Source organism: Hetaerina americana, unplaced genomic scaffold (assembly GCF_022747635.1).
Source record: "Hetaerina americana unplaced genomic scaffold, ioHetAmer1.1.p SCAF_12, whole genome shotgun sequence".
NCBI lineage: Eukaryota > Metazoa > Arthropoda > Insecta > Odonata > Calopterygidae > Hetaerina > Hetaerina americana.
Genome location: NW_027286292.1, coordinates 2,540,477 through 2,557,433, shown reverse-complemented (window position 1 = coordinate 2,557,433; position 16,957 = coordinate 2,540,477). Strand labels below are relative to the sequence as shown.

The following is a 16,957-nucleotide window of genomic DNA, read 5'->3' as shown; positions in this document are numbered from 1 at the left end:
GAAATCCGGGACCGAAGAGGGATATATCGCTCCCCGGTCTACACAGGGCATCCGAAACTCTGCTGGGAACCAGAAAGCTCACCCTCCAGGATCCCCTTCTCTCCCTTATGGGTCTCCAGACACGGCAAGTCCCTGGGCGGATCGCAGGCGAGATGTGATGGCCTCACACAGACGATCCACCGCACTCTCCGGACGCATCCCTTGCTGACTGGAGGTTTGTTTTCGGGGTTTTCTCCCCGCCCTTTTAGTCGCCTCTCACTACAAGCAGGGCTACTGCGGGAGTATTCTCCTTTTTATTCTATTTATCTTTATTATTTTTGCCCCTGAAGGCCAGTGTGGCTCTGTGATCCTTACAACCCGCCCTGGGATCCTCATAAGCCACTCTGGACTTACCATCAGGTTTACAGCGTCTACCTACTAGAGTTGACACAATGGATGCGGGCGAGAATTGAACACACGACTTTTGTATAAGCAGACATCCGCGTCTATCCGCCCGACTATTTAAGCTGACGTTTTGCAAGTCCCTACCTGTAGGGGTGATTTTGTCATAGTTTTAGCTAATTAAAATGCTGTACTTGTGTCACAAATGTAGCTTGTATATAAATTTGTCATTCAAATAATAAACCTCATAATTCAAGGTAATGTGACCTTTTCTTTCATTGCAGTTTTTTATATATTTCATTTATCAATCTGTGCTAAAATTGGATGGACAAACACAGACGATGAACATTGGCTACTACCTCGTTTAGCCAACAGGGCTCAGATCTGGTGCCCTGTAAGCATGGCAGCTGAATGGCAAGGTGCCCCAGCTGCCTTCATATTGAAAAATACAGGTAGCAGTGGTAGTTATTTTATATTTTTGATGAACATCGAGTTAGATAAGAATCTTCCATTCTCATACATGTTAATAGGTATGAATGAAGACTCTCATCAACATTTAATCTTTATGAAAACAACAACATTATAAAGAATTAGGAGAAAAGTAGAGTTGCAAATGGAGAATCTCAAAGGCTGGACTAGAGCAAAAATTAGAGAGTACCCAGTAAAACTTAATCATTATCAAAAGTTAAGGTAAATGAGGTGTCTGATGATGAAAAGCAGGGTACTTCCCTTTCATCCTTTGCTTTATACATCTACGTGTGACATTAATGCCTTTTACTTCTCAAAATGATTATTCTGCAGCATCATTGTACCAAAAGTAAAACTCTCGAAAAGAAGTTTTGCTAATGACACTTCAACCTTTTTAATGACAACTGAAGCAAGCACTTCTTTGGGTCTTTTTTTCAAATTTGGAACCACCTTTTCCAGGCTTTGTATATTTATATCAAATCAGCTTTGCTGAAGCCACCTCACTGATATTAATATGTTTAAAATCAGTCGACCCAAGCATTTTTTAACCCTCACATGTTAATGTACCTCTGATTGCAGGGATAAGATGGGGAGCCCTGTCCTGGGCAGAATGGGGCATGTATGACAGTGTAATTGTGGTCGTCATGACAACAGAAACAGGAATGGAACATTTTTTTATTTCAGGTTATCACAAGGTGAAGGAACTATCATTTTTGCCTATTACTTAAACCATTTGCTTCAAATCCTATTATCAGTTTATTATTAGTCATATGTTGAGTAACCAGAGGTAGGTGATCTCAAAATGTGAACAAGGCAAGTGTCTGTCAGCATAGGGAATTGAATAAATGCAGACCTATTTTTTTGGTCTAAAAAATGGTGATAAGCTTTATTTTCAGCCAATTTCAGTTTAATTTGCATTCTATACCTAGGAAAATTCTAAACCTTTTCAAGAAATAAAGGCCTGCATGACTATGAAAATGGTAAAAACTATGAGATAAAAGGTGTACAGAATGTGATAAATGATGAATGTGAAAGCTGAAAAACATTTAGCATGAATAAAGGCACAAAAATAATCATCAAATTGCTTTGTTGGCATTTTTTAATTCATTAGCTTCCTATCTGAAAACTGGGCTCGTAGAGTCAACCCATGGGAAAATGAGTCAACACTGCCTTTAATTCCTGCCCTTCCTACACACCATGGATGAGGTAGTTTGGTGCCATTTCATATTAAATATACTACTAGGGTGATTGCAGATATGAAGGGAAGCTATTGTCAGTTTCCTGCCACTAGCTGCAAGGATCACCATATAGATGGAAGTCAAAGGAGGGAAGGTCTATGCATAGTGATGATATGCGAGACAAGGCAAAGGATAGAATGAAACTTGAGGGAAGTGACTTGAATTTGATAAAGCTTGCCTGGAGAGGTGAGTGATTGAAAACACAATAAGTCAGTTGGTCATCGTATGAGCCAATGACTGGGCTTATTCAAAATTCTTTTTCCTTTGGCATGGTAATGCCCAAGATTACTGTTTGTCCTCATCTCTTGAGGCATACAGTATCCATACTATAACTTTTGAATTTATATATCCTGCAAAACTGTACATATTATGTTAATGAAGAACCAATCCTTATTAGCAGAGAAACTCTGTGAATGTGAAGGAAATTTAAACCAAATGCAATGGTGAGGTAAGGGAAGTCATAAGAAATTACACTTTTTTATGCATTCTTTTTGATAATTCATAGTTCTCGAATGTGCAGTGTGATGCAACGATGATGAACACAGGAAGAACTGGAGATAGGAATGAAAGTCAGCAGAGAAGCCATTAAATTAATTAGGTTTAAGCTTTAGCTTGTCATTGACCGTTTGCAAGCATTGCTGAGTCTATTGGGAATTCAGTGCAATAGATATGGGATACAAATTAATTTAAATGAAAAAGGTTATGCAGTTTTCCAGTAAGATAAAGACTAAATTCAATGCTACATTAGGAGTGAAAAAACAAGAGCAAGTGAAACAGTTTAGGTATCTCGGAAGTGTTTTGGAACAAAATTGACGAAGTAGTAGGGGCATAAGGAGAATAGCATTAGGCAAAGGAGCTTTCACAACAAGGAGGAAATTGATGACAGGGATTTTAAGAAAGGCCTTCTTAAAACTTTGATATAGAGCGTAGTTATGCGCAGTGCAGGAACATGATCATTGAAGCAGGATTGAGTGCAGGGTGTAGATTGGAGGCTTTTGAAATGTGGATGTGGAGAAAGATGGAGAAGATTAAGTGGACAAACAGGAAAACAAATGAGGTGGTGTTGGGTATGTTGGGGCTGGATAGGGGATTGCTGGGAGAAATCCTACAGAGACAGAACAAATGGATGCAAAGCATAAAGATTGGCAATGGGGTGATTAAGAATGTGATAGCAGAGAGAATGTTAAGAAAAGGAAAAAGGGGCAGCAATAGGATAGGGATGTCGGATGAAATGAAGACAGGAAGGAAGTATACAGATATGAAGAGGGACTAGTAGAGTAGGAGGTTAGATTGTGTTTTGTTAGGAGACAAGTTAATTACTTGGTAGTTGGTCCCATCCAAAACCTACCTTAACCGGTATTTTACCCATAATATTAATAATATATATTTACACCTACTGATGCCAGTTCATGTTTTCAAACCTAATTAAAAATTAATATACCAACTGTGGAGGCTCATTTAAAATAATAAAATATTTACACCATATTTTGATGTTTAATGTTTGACAATAAGTCCCACAAACATAATTTTTTGAGAAAATTCATATAAATACTCATAAATGAAAGAATTCTGGTACTCTTAAAACTGTAATTATGGGAAATCATTCAGTATGACAAATATGACCACTTCAAAAGATAAGCCAACAAAATGGATTCAGTGCAATACATCTTTTTCCTGAGTTTGCAGAAGTATCAACTAAAAATAATTGTATAATAATTAAAATGGCAACATGATGTGTGTTGTAACTGCTGAAATTCAGTCAAATTTACTTCTGAAGCAGAGACTGTAAATCCAGAATAGCCATTTATTTCAGGAATAAGTAACAAAGACCAGTAGAGTAAGTAAGGAATGTTTTTAATCATTTTTTTTTCCTTTAAATATTAATTAAATTCACTTTTCATGGGCTCATACAATTCAGAAAAATATATGCCAACGGCCTTTTTCTGAATTTTAAATTTCAAAATTTCAAATTTTAAATTTAAAATCTGAAATTTATAAATATTTGCCTCAAACAGATGCATAATAATACAAAATGGTGAATATTAAAATGTATAACTAAAAGAATGGTCACCAAGATAAATTCTATAGAACAAAAAGAACTCTTTAAATGAACTTACAAAAACAATTTGGGCTAATATATCTGCCAATGAGCTAAAACGTTGGCACAAATTAACACATAGTAATGCAGCTTCAGTAACATTAGTAGCTGTTGTTAGGTTGAAAAGGCAACACATATTTGGAAAATGGCTACCTAAATATCTACCTGAACACATATCACATTTTACATAGTATATGACCATTCAATTAGATGAACAAACATTAGTGTGACTCATGACAGCCAGAAGGGGTCCTGAGCAAGTATTGTGAATATTCATTCTGAACACTGGCTCACTTGCAAAGGGTGCAGCCAATTGTAACAACACAAATTCAATGAAAGGATTTCAAGTTCTCTTAAGACTGAAATGATACGAAATCATCAAATATTAAATATAGGTTCATTTCAATGTAGAAGACTAAAAAATATTTCTAGATTAATAACAGTCAACATTATATTACTTACTTAATGAATTTATATAAATATTAATCTAAACAAATGTATAACATTAAAAACTGACAAATATGTTTGTACTGTATATAATTTAAATAATACTTCAGCATTAAAACGACTAATAGAATTTGCTGTAATTACAGACATTCGCATTCAATTTCACTTAAGCAATACAAAACTAAAGGTATTCTTAAAAAGTCATTCAATTCAGGCTTAAGTAACACAGACTAGTAGCAAATGAAATATTTTTCAATCTTCTTATTATTTAATTTAGAAATCCTTAAAATATAATTATATTTACTTTTGATGAGATCATACAATTCATAAAAATATGCCAATGGCCTTTTTTCCTGAATCCATATAAATACTGATCTAAAACAAATGCACAATAATACAAAATGATAAATATTAAATGGTACAAATTAAATAATGATCATCAAGTTAACAAATTCTAAATAAAAACAGAAAATATTAACTTACGGAAAATTTTGGGCAGACTATCTTTCATTGCAAGATATTTGAACTTTGGCAAGAATTAACACACAAGGATGTTACTTTAGAGACAAGAGCAAGACTGGAGATGTTGTTATGTCGATGAGAGATGACAAACTCTTGGAACATCACCTTCTACACATCCACTTCATCAAAGTTCAAATCATCTGTATTACATAACCAATCAACAAGATAAACATCAATTTGACTGAAGACAACCAGCAGTGGTCCTGATGAACTTTGACTGATATCCATTTTGACCACTGGCTCATTTGCAACTGGTTGTAACCAGTGGTAGCTTTGCAAATCCAAAAACAAAAGGTCCTCTGGAGTTTCAAAGCAATACATCACAACAGAACCTGAAGTCCAAAAAAACAATGAATTACAACTCTTACTACCACACAAATATTAATAACATACCATGTGCAACAACTCTTCCAGTCCGGTTAATGAATTAAATCAGACAATGTTTAGTACACACCTGACTCCAAGCCAAGGATTAGCAAGTTCCCATACAACAAGGCTGTTGTTGGGTAAGTGTTTAGAACCTTTTCCACATTGTACTCATAGTATTCATTTCCATCAGGAGATACAAGCAACATATGATCATCTGGGAATCCAAAAGTAAAGATAATTCAGATAAACACTGCCATCAGATTACTTCCAATCAAATAGTTGTACAAGGTTTCAAACAAATGCTGCCAAAAGATTACTTCAAGTGAAAAAATAGCAAAAGTTACAAAAATATTACTACCAAATTTTGACAATCGCCATTAACAATTCAACAATATTTGTATATTCCATGGCAAGCATCTAAATAAACTCAAGGGAGTCCTGAGGAGATTCATGCATACATTTTACGATTAAATTTTACCCCATGATCTGCCAAAGTTGTGTGAAACAACAGGTTTCCAGCCCTTCAATAATTAATTTCAAGGGAAAATGATGTACTCATAATAGCAATGCCACATTTCAATTATTTGAGCCATGATACCCTAATATGGAATCCTGTTTTGGTTATAATTAAGTTATGCAACAAGGGAAGAGTATTTTAAGTATAAAGAGTTATTTTTAGGAGACTAGTTCCATTATTTCATTTATTCTTATATTTCAGGAATGACACATCCCATTTTGCGAATTAGGTATGCTGCACTTTTGATGTGCTTGATGCAATAAGTTTGTTGCTCCAGTATTGCTAATTTAGATAATCTGGTGCATTTCATTGAACATTTTGTCTTTATTTATCTTACTCCACAAATTTCCTTTATTCTTCCTGCATAGAATGTAATATTGAACAACTTTCTTACATCTCTACAATATCTAACTGCAACAATTTATGGCCGTCAACTAAATACATCGCAACATTTGAATGATGTGCTCATAACAGGAATATCACATTACAATTACTTAATCCATTTTGCTCTTATAGCTCCCTCCCTTATATTCCTATTACATATGACCACAATGATTCAGGATTTTGACCCAAGTACATGATCAAATTCGAGATTTCAATGCTCATTGGATTTGAGATAATCTTTTACGCTCTCATTAAAATAACAGTAATTTATTACAAAATACTTACGTGTGATCCAGATGAAAATATTTCTACTCCAATGGTCATAACGCAACATTTCTGTTCCCTTATAATGATAGACCTTAATCTCATATGGGGAGGAATTTTCCACAACAGTCACGTGGATAATGCCTCTCTCTGGAGGGAATGGTAACTTCATCATACCATGATGCCTGAGGAAGCCAGGAGGACAAAAGGGGACTGGCATTGGCATGCTTGGGACCTGAAATGATGAGGTAAACAAAATTTCAATTATGGTCAAAATTGAAGCCACTCTGTTATGAACAAAACAGCATGGAAAAAGTGAACCAGTATCTATAAATGATGGAAAATAAGAAAAATTATGTAACATAACAAAAAATCTAAGGGTAGCCTTCATTGCAGTTACACTCAACAAAGTGGGTGAATGTTACTATTTTTATTCCTTGCAAAGTGCAGAATAAATGCACATCAAACCAGTAATCCATGAAATATTCCTAAACTCTGCAATTAATTAAGACAAAAAGTCAGTCACTGATCCTTAGACACATTCTACGAGGGTCATCCGGAAAGTAGTACCCGTTCGTGAAATAAAGACACAAAAGTAAATATTAACAAACATAAAAAATTTTATTTGAAAGAGGATACTTTAAATACTTCTCAACATAATCTCCAAGCAAATTAAGGCATTTGTCATAACGTGTGACAAGTTTCTGTATTCCTGCTGCATAGTCCTTCGCCGCCAGCTCATTGAGATACGCGAGGGACCCATCTTGCACAAATTTTTGCATAATGCAGATGGTGTTTAACAATTTCATGAACAATTGTTCGAGAAACATTGGGAAAATGCTCACAGATGTCATCAATTGTGACGCGCCGATCGTTCCTCACGAATTCGTCAACTGAGCTCACCAGTTGGTCTGTAATGACAGACGGTCTCCCCGAACGCTCATCGTCGTGTGTGTTCCCCCTCCCCATGTTGAAGTTGCGACACCACCGCCGAACAGACGACTCGTCCATTACATTGTCTCCATACACCTCCTTTAATTGGCGATGAATATCACATGGGCGAACGTTTCTTGCATTGAGGAATTTAATCACTGCCCTCACTTCACAACTGGCGGCGTTCTCAATTTTTTTAAACATTGTAAACAATCATAGAAACAACACAGGCAATGCTAGCGTCACGCAACTTGGCTCAGAGAAGGCAGACAAGCCACTGAAGCTATCTGACCTCGTCCAGCGGCTACTCGCGTCGTCAGCACTTCATGCGGCACGAACGGGTACTACTTTCCGGATGACCCTCGTATTTCCAAAACATTTGCCTTCTAGGAGAAATGGGAGCAACATAGAAAAAAATTAGTGAAAATGTGTGTATATTTCACTCACTCAATTCCAACATACTCCAACCAAATTAATAACACTTGTGTTTTAAAATACACAGAACTGAACTCATTGTAACCAGAATGAAATCACAAAATTTATAAAATTGCCAAGCTTTCTTCAAGAAATAAAGTAAAAGAAAAAGTAAATATTTAAGACAAGCAATGACTTAGGATATTAATAATGAAGCCTGTGAGTTGAACATTATAAGCGCCACCATACATACTATGGTATTTAATGGTACACTTTGGATAGCTCCTGACAACTATAACATTTTGCATGGACTTTCTTTGGCTTGCCCTCATTATTTTCTTCTTCAGGTCTTGGTAAGTTTTTCTGTAGTTCATGCCAACTGAAGAGGCCATCCTCTTTGTACTTCTTCACCAATTACCACACACTCCCCTTTCTGATATGGGCTTCAACAGACTGCTACCTCTTAATATCAACTCCACCCACAATCTTTTATTGATGATTCTCTTTGTCAGTACTACCTTTCCTGCAAGTGAAATCATGATAATATTCATAGTCCTAATCATTCTACTCATTTTTTGGATTGGATGAAACTAAATGAATGAGATCTTCTGACCAAATTACTTTCTCATAAATTTTGCACCCAGGTCCAAACAGCCCCTTTTTTCCATTGACCCCAAAACTCTTCCCTTAAATCTTAAGGTTACTCACCCCTACATCCTTGCTCAAATTCACTTCTCATATTGCTTTTACAACTTGTTCATTGAATGAACTCAACAAAAGGTATTCCATTTCATGCTACATTCCCTTTCTCTACGTATATTACCTTTCTTTATCATAAAGGTAACTTATCTCTTTACCATAGAGGTATTTTGCATATTTTCCATTTTCTTGAGCTGCTCTTTCCACAAGGCACCCTTAGCTCTATTAGTCTCACAACTAAATTTATTACAACTATTATGCTCCTATATGTTGTTCTCCCCTTCTCCATGACTTTTTTCTGTCATTTCTTTCTTTCTTTCACTATCTCATGTGATTAATGCCTTCCCTGTTTCTTAGTGCTTACCATTCCCATGCTCCCTCTGCAGCTCTTGCTTTACTTTTTTACAGCCTAACCACCTTTACTCAATGGCCCAAAACATGCAGTTTAAGTTCTTGATTATTCTTCAACTGATAAAGCCACCCAACAGTTCTGACATAGGTTTCTCCAGTGTTTAATAGCTTGCATGGCAATCAACGCTAACCTTGAACCGGAATGAAACTGTCACCAAAAGTAGACAACAGATGTAGTACAAGGCTGTATAGGACTAAATCCCCTTCTGTCTAATGCACAGCTGTTATTTCGAAAAAAAATTTTTGAAAATATCTAGTAATGCCCAATTTTCTGCAACTAAAAACTTCTGTTACCAAGCCCTTTGTCTTAATGGGTAATGGCTTACGATTCCCAAAGGGAAAGTTATAGGACCCAAGCAAGAACTGGAGCTTTCCCGGCGTATTTGCTTGATGAAGTTTTCTCGGGTCTTCCACTGGGTCAGGGGTTCCATGTTGGCCGACATTTCGATGCCCGACTCGTGCATCATCCTCAGGGTAGCACAGGTTTCCATGTGTTGCTTAAGGGAATAGCCGGAATCCTTGTTGAAATTCCATCCGGCCATTCTAATTTCGATAGATTCCTTGATGATGCAGTCCCAGTAACCACCAGCGTGGGCAAGTAGCTTGGTCCTGTTGAAATTAATTGAGTGATCCATCCCGATGCTGTGTTCGGCGATGGCTGATTTTTCCAACTGCCCTAGTCGTAAGTGTCTTATGTGTTCCTTCAACCTGGTCTCGATCGTCCGCCCCGTCTCTCCAATGTACACATCTCCGCAGGTACACGGGACTTGGTATATGCCTGGGGTCTTTAGGCCGATTGGGTCCTTGGCTCTGACAAGCAAATTTCTAATTTTTCCCGGTGGTTTGTGGATTGCCTTGATTTTATGCCTCACCAGTATCCTGGATATTTTCCCGGAGATCGAGGCGACAAATGGCAAGCAGGCCCTAGCTAATGGTTTTTCTTTTTCCTCCACCGTGCATGCTTATAGGACCCAAGTTAAAAGAACAGTATGAATATTATTTAGTTTTATCAAACATATGAACTTAGTTTTACTAAAAAACAGGGAAAAACCCAGATTCAATTGTTTCATTTGTGACTATTCCACTATTGACCTTGTATTTTATTCCATGTCAGGCTACAAATATTAGCCTGTTCGTACACAATGATTTATGAGGCAGCAATCACAACCCCATTTTACCTGTGAAAAATGATTCCAGGAACTATTTTATCTTTACTGAAAATTGTAATATCCACAAGCCAATTGGCAGGTTTTCACAAGCAATTTGAATTTTAAGCATGGCACAGCTGTAACACCTTAAGAGAATAAAAAGGCACATACAACAGACATAGCAACTGCAACTACTATAAACATTCCAAGGACACCCTATTTTACCTTCTGACCTCCAGTTCCAACGTGGAACAAAGAATGTGCAAAAGAAATTCGAATACATAAGAACTCCAGGGTCCAAGGTCTGGGGGAGAATTTTCAAAAATATCAGGTTAACGAGGTTCAGCCTTTTTATCAGCTATAAAAATAGGGTCCCAAGTAGTAAAATCTCTATCTGGCATATTCGAGACATTTGGTAAACATAATGCCCAAATTTGTAGTACAGTGAACTAAGACCCAAGCTTCATAGTCGAAACATTACATTGAAAGGATGTATCAATTTTGCCGAAAGGGCCACCATTGCTGCCTACAATGAAAACTTCTCCATGTGAGAGTTAAAAACATCCACTGGAGAAACCAAAGACACCAGCCCAGGATCAAACCAGGTCCATAGTGCTTGCCTTAGTAATCTTCCACCAACTGTCTTGGTGGATGTCATATGAACGATCAATGTATTTTCCCAGATGCTTTTGAGAGCATGGCACTTGATAAGACTTATTTGTCATTCCTCTGCCCAAGCAGGGAAAGGATAGAACTGGCTCCTCAAACTATTGTCTAGTCTCTCTGACAAGCACACTATGCCTGGTGATGTATAGGATAATTTACGGCTCACTTGTTTGGTTTCTTAAGCAATGCAAACATCTCTATGATATCCAGTGCCGGTTTCAGTACAGTAGGCCAAAAGTTGACCATTTTATTTGAGTACACAACTCCATTCAAGAAGCTTTTTTATTGTGTCAACATGTCATTGCAATATTCTTTGATATCAAGAAAGCATATGACTGCATTTGCGCAACAGTGTGCAACAAAAATTCAATACATTTCTCAGCCAGCACACCATTGTTACAATGATCTATACTGATGGTTCAAACTCTTCAGGATGAAATGCGTGCACTATAAATTCCTCTAATCATGGCACCATAAGAGTGAAGATGCATCTGCTTAGTAGCAATTCGATAACTGAACTCTTCAAAATTAAACTTGCCCTTTGCAAAATCCACAACAATAACAGATGATTGCTCACCTGCACAGATGTGTTAAGTGCATTACAATTCATTTCCAGATTGTTCCCTTTAATCCTGTGGTCATTTAGATTTAGTTAACTCCCTCAGACCTAGAAGTTCAAATGTTAAAATGTCATTCCCTGAGGGTTCCAGGACACATTGGACTAGTAGAAAAAGAGTGAGCCAATATAGTGACAAAAGAAGCACTGAATATTTGCATTTGAAGTTGCAATCTGTACTAGCAAAAGAGCTAAGAATTAAGCTAAAGAATTGCTCAGTGGAGCGCAACATGGCATGCACTAAACAACAAGCTTCTGGCTGTAAAACCTGAACTCTAGCCTTGGATATCTTTCATCAGGAGATGATGGTGAAAGGAGGTTTTCATCACCAGAATGAGGGGGTGCAAGTGTTCTATTTTATGCTTTCCACTTGGCTGGTTAACTCAGCTTCCTATTTCTTGAGAATCTTAATATTAATTAGTTGCATTTAATACAACTCAACCCATCTTCATGCAGCAGTACACACAGTGATTCACAAACATGCTAAACAATGACTACAATGATGCAATAAACTCAAAGAGGAAAATTTAGATTTTGAAATTCAATTTTGATCCAGTCTTCTCTAAATATACTAGAATCCTTAATATTTCTAATGGTATACTCAAGTGAACTACAACCCATGAACTTTTGCTATTTTTAGCTCCCAGAGTTACCTCCTACACATCTATAATATCCTCTCTCACCACAAGGGACAACAAAATGAATGTTGATCCTAAAATAAGTTTGAAAATTTCTTGCAATGAAACATCTGACATCCCTCAGAGCTGTACTTACAGTCATTCCAATAAAGTGAGCCTTTACTTAAGCACAGGTGAGAATGAAGGAAGGATTTCTATACGAGAGTCACAAAGCTCTCTTTCTCAAAGGAAGTCTGCAAGAAGAGAGCAAAGGTAAACAAAGGTCGGTCTAGAGTTCCCTTTGTTTTGGCAGCTCAAGCAAAGGAAGTCTTTGAACGCAAAGGAGTCTTTTTTTCCACTCTCAGTTTGAGGCTCTTAATAAGACTCTTATAGATACTTGAAACCTTCTCTTAGGTTCATCTGAATTTAAACTGAATTCATGACATTACTGCAAAATTTCTTTCTTCCACAATGCTCCCCTACCACAAACATGGAATTGTGCATTAATCATACACTTCTTTGGCATTGCTAATAGTTAAGCAAGTCAGTGGTCACTGTGAGCAGGCAGCAAGGCGAAGTTAGCAGCTGTTTTCCTTCATGTGAACTATCTCCCTCTGTTATAAAAGCAAAGATACACCTCTGTATAATATGCAATCATATCCCTTGCCTTTCTTAATTTTCATCAGGTAATGTAATGGAGCAAGATAAACAGTGAAAGGTCCTCTCTCATTCTGTACCTGCCTATTCCCGGGCCACTTGCAACAATCACCACTTCTTACAAATTCAGGTGCTTCATTTATGTCTGGTTGCAGAAACAATAGATATCAAACTATCAGCATTACAGTACCCACAGTCATGGTAGCCATTCATTAAATGATAAAACATATTTAAAAAGACCTATGATTTAGGACAAATGGAAAAATTATATGTGGAGTCATTTAAACAGACAAGGATAAAACGAAGCGGGGCAGAACAGAGGTGAGATGAGGGATGGGTAAGGATTAAACAGGGTAATGCTAACTCACGGAGCTCGATCACTTGGTGAGGAATCCTTCAATGATTGGTGCTTGCAGGATCAGCTGGATGTTGGTGGCACTTTCACTGATTTAGTGTGGCATAAGATAACACATGGTCACCTAGGTAAGGATGCGGTATGGTAGAAGGTAAGGGTAGGCAGTGAGGGATCAAATGTATTTGAGAGAGGACCAAATTAAGTGAAAAGAGGGAAATGCAATACCATTTTGATGGCAAGCCCTGCTTGATCAGGGAATGGCAATGAAACCAAATAAAAATCAGCAGAAATTCTTTCCCTATACACAGATCTACCCGGACTACAACTTTGACGTGGTGGAACCGTCAAAGCACAGCACAGCTCAAGGGGTCATCGGAACGCTTGTGCGTTCCGATGACCCCTTGAGCTGTGCTGGCAGGAGTAATAATAATTGCTCCTGGTTGGGTCACCCATCCAGATAGGTCGAAGGTTAGGAGCCAGACGAAAGGTAGTCCACGCAGCGTCTGTTCCTCAGTGAGGCGGCTACAATGGCGTCTGACCCCAGGGGGGTGGCCAGTAAGTGATGGTGTCACATTAAAAACACAATTGAGGAAGGCAACAGGAAACCACCTCAATTATCATTCCAAAGATAAATAAGATGGTCACTACATAGATTTTGAGTCCTGGCAACTACGGGACTTGGCCCAATCGGTCGCGTGTCCTGCCCGGCAGCGGGGGAGGGAAGGCTTCTGCAGTCGTCATCTTATGAAACCCTTGCAAGGGAAACCTCGCAGCAGCAGGACAGAAGATGCAGAAGAAGAAGGCCACAGTAGTTAGAATAGGAACGTGGAATGTTGGGACAATGATGAGGACAGGGAAATTAAAGAACATTAAGCGAGAGATGGGAAGGGGAAATATAGATATTTTAGGTCTATGCGAGGTGAGATGGAAGGATAGTGGGGATTGCTGGAGTGATAATTATAGAATAATATAAAGCGGCGGGGACAAGAGCCAACGACGGGTTGCCATAGTATTAAATGAAGAGGTAGGAAGAAGTGTAGTCAACATACAACAGGTAAAGAATAGAATACTAATAGTAGACATAAAAGCAGAACCGACGAACTTGGTTATTATCCAGGAATACATGCCACTGAGCAGCCATAGGGAGGAAGAGGTCAATAGGATATACAATCAATTAGAGGACATAATCATGTGTGTTCCTTCAGGGAAACATTTGACGGTGATGGGGGATAGGAATGTGACGGTAGGCGAAGGAAGAGATGGTGATGAGATTGGGGACTACGGTTTAGGCATGAGGAATGACCGTGGGGAGAAAGCAGTTGAGTTCTGCAGGAGACAGGGGTTAGTCATCACCAACACTTGGTTAAGACACCAAAAAAACGCAGGTATACATGGAAAATGCCAGGTGACTCAGAAAGGTATCAGCTAGATTACATTCTGGTTAGACACAGGTTTAGGAACAGTGTGATAAATTCGCACAGCTTCCCAGGAGCGGATGCAGACTCTGACCACAATTTAGTTGTTATGAAATGTAGCGTCCATTTCAAAAAGATAAGGCAGGGGCGGCGGGCTAGAAAATGGAATGTAGAAGCATTAAATGGATAGAAAAGGAAGGAGTACCAACAGGCTGTAGAGGAAATCATGGAGGATGGTAAAGAGCTAAGAACTATCGAAGACAAATGGGAAAGGATCAAGAAAGGGTTATCGAAAGCCGCAAAAGACACTATTGGAACCGTTAACGCAAAAAGGACTAGGAAACCATGGATCACGAATAAGATGATTCAACGACAAAGATGGATGAGCGGAGAAAATGGAAGAACATAAATACAGAATTAGGCAAAATGAAGTACAAAGAATTAAACAATAAATTGAGGTGGGCAAAAAATAGGGCAAGGGAAGCGGGGTGGAAGACGCAGTGCGAGGATATGGAAAGTCTGCAGAGGAAGGGTGAAATTGGTGCGCTCTACGGCAAAGTTAAATCTTTATCGGGAAGTAAGGAAGGAAGATCTATGCTAACAGTTAGATATAAGGCGGGTAAGATAATAGTTGACACAGGAAAGATCCAAGAGAAATGGAAGGAATACATGAAGAACTGTATAGTAAGGAACTTAGACCAACAAAGTTAGACAGAGAAAAGGAACATGACTTAGAGGAAGCTGGCTTAGGTCCAGGCATACTTGATGATGAGATAGAAAGGGCATTAAGGGAGAGGAAACTAAATAAGGCCGTGGGGGTGGATAACATTCCTGCGGAACTACTGAAATGTTTAGGAAAATGTGGGAGGTAGAGGCTATATGGGCTGATTCGTAGTATTTATGAGGATGGAATCTGGCTGGAAGACTTTGTGAGATCAGTGTCAGTTCTTATTCCGAAAAAGGTAAAGACTACATATTGTGAGGACTACAGGATAATAAGTTTGATATCCCACGCAGCTAAAGTGGTTCTCAGGATCAGAAACAAAAGGATAGGGAGTAGGGCAAATGATTACTTAGGTGATGATCAGTTTGGGTTTAGGAAGGGGAGAGGTACGTGTGATGCCATTGCAGTAATGAGATTATTAATCGAGAGGAATATAGAACACAACCAGGAGGTATTTGCCTGTTTCGTAGATTTCGAAAAAGCGTTTGATAGAGTGAATGTGGAAAAACTAATGAGTATTTTGAATAAAGCATTATAATGTGGATATTACTAATTACTATTTTATTATCTCTCATTCAATTGTGACTCATGATTACGTGCTATGCTTTTGTTATTTATTTCCATTATGCAGCGGTGGGGAAAAGTGATAATGGTGCTCTTCATTTGTGTGATTTGATATTAAACTGGAGAATGATCATGCTTGATAAGTTGTATAACATGTATACATATTATTATTAACTAAACTGTAATATAATGTGGATATCACCATTTATTATTCTATCTTATTCAGACCGTGGGTCGTGGTAGTCCAGGGGGTAGAGCGTTGGACTACTGACCAGAGGGTCGGGAGGGTCCCGGGAATTGGACCCGGGACACCTCTGGGCACCCAAGCTATATGATTTTTTTGGTACCAGATCTTTCTGGGAAACCATAACCGGCACAGGGAAAGGAACTGGCCCCCCTACCCTGATGTGTGAATTTCACATGCCGTCGGGCTTAGTACTGGGTGAACTCTTCCATCACCTACCAAACCGACCTTTGGGTTGATTACAATGTTTATGGTTTTTTTTATCTTTAGACCAACAATTAGTGGTGTGTCCAAGATTTTGCATTGCTATTTATGTTCCTCAATCTTTTAGATTTTATGTCCACGTTTATTTTGGGTGCAAAGAAAAATGACTGCCTACAAAAATTATTCCAGTGAAAATTTTTATTTTCAAACAAAATTACAGCAGTTATTATTGCTAGAGAATAATTAATTTTTTAAATTAAACATCATCAAGTAAATTAGTTCCACAATGATAACATTTGTTCAGAAAATTAAGCTGGTGCAAGAGCATTGTAAAGTTTGTTTGAGTGAGACACCTTTTAGCCAAATCATCAGCATTGAGTCAATAAATGATCAGTGGGTTTCATCAATAAATACTTTATCAATGAAATACACTATCATTGAAAATCTAAAGAAATTCTAAAATCTGTCTGGATTGATTGCAGTTTTGTTGCTCATGTTTCTACTGAATGTAGTTCTAGTTATAATATTGAAAGAGATTATATCACCATATCACACTGTTTTATTTTTTCAAAGTGATGATATATCCCTTGATATACAAGTAT

At 37.8% G+C, this 16,957-nt stretch overlaps 1 protein-coding gene across 2 annotated transcripts in view; it reads right to left on the bottom strand.

Moving 5' to 3' along the window:
- Positions 1-4,086: 4,086 nt before the first annotated feature.
- The window catches only part of LOC139685653 (uncharacterized), a 34,905-nt gene continuing 22,034 nt past the window's right edge, over positions 4,087-16,957 (bottom strand). For both annotated transcript variants that reach the window (XM_071582612.1, XM_071582613.1), the window contains 3 exons: positions 6,710-6,923; positions 5,609-5,737; positions 4,087-5,486 (listed from right to left, as the gene is read on the bottom strand). In XM_071582612.1, the coding sequence (XP_071438713.1) occupies positions 5,263-5,486; positions 5,609-5,737; positions 6,710-6,923 (567 nt within the window). In that variant the 3' untranslated portion in view covers positions 4,087-5,262. The remainder of the gene's footprint in view (positions 5,487-5,608; positions 5,738-6,709; positions 6,924-16,957) is intronic.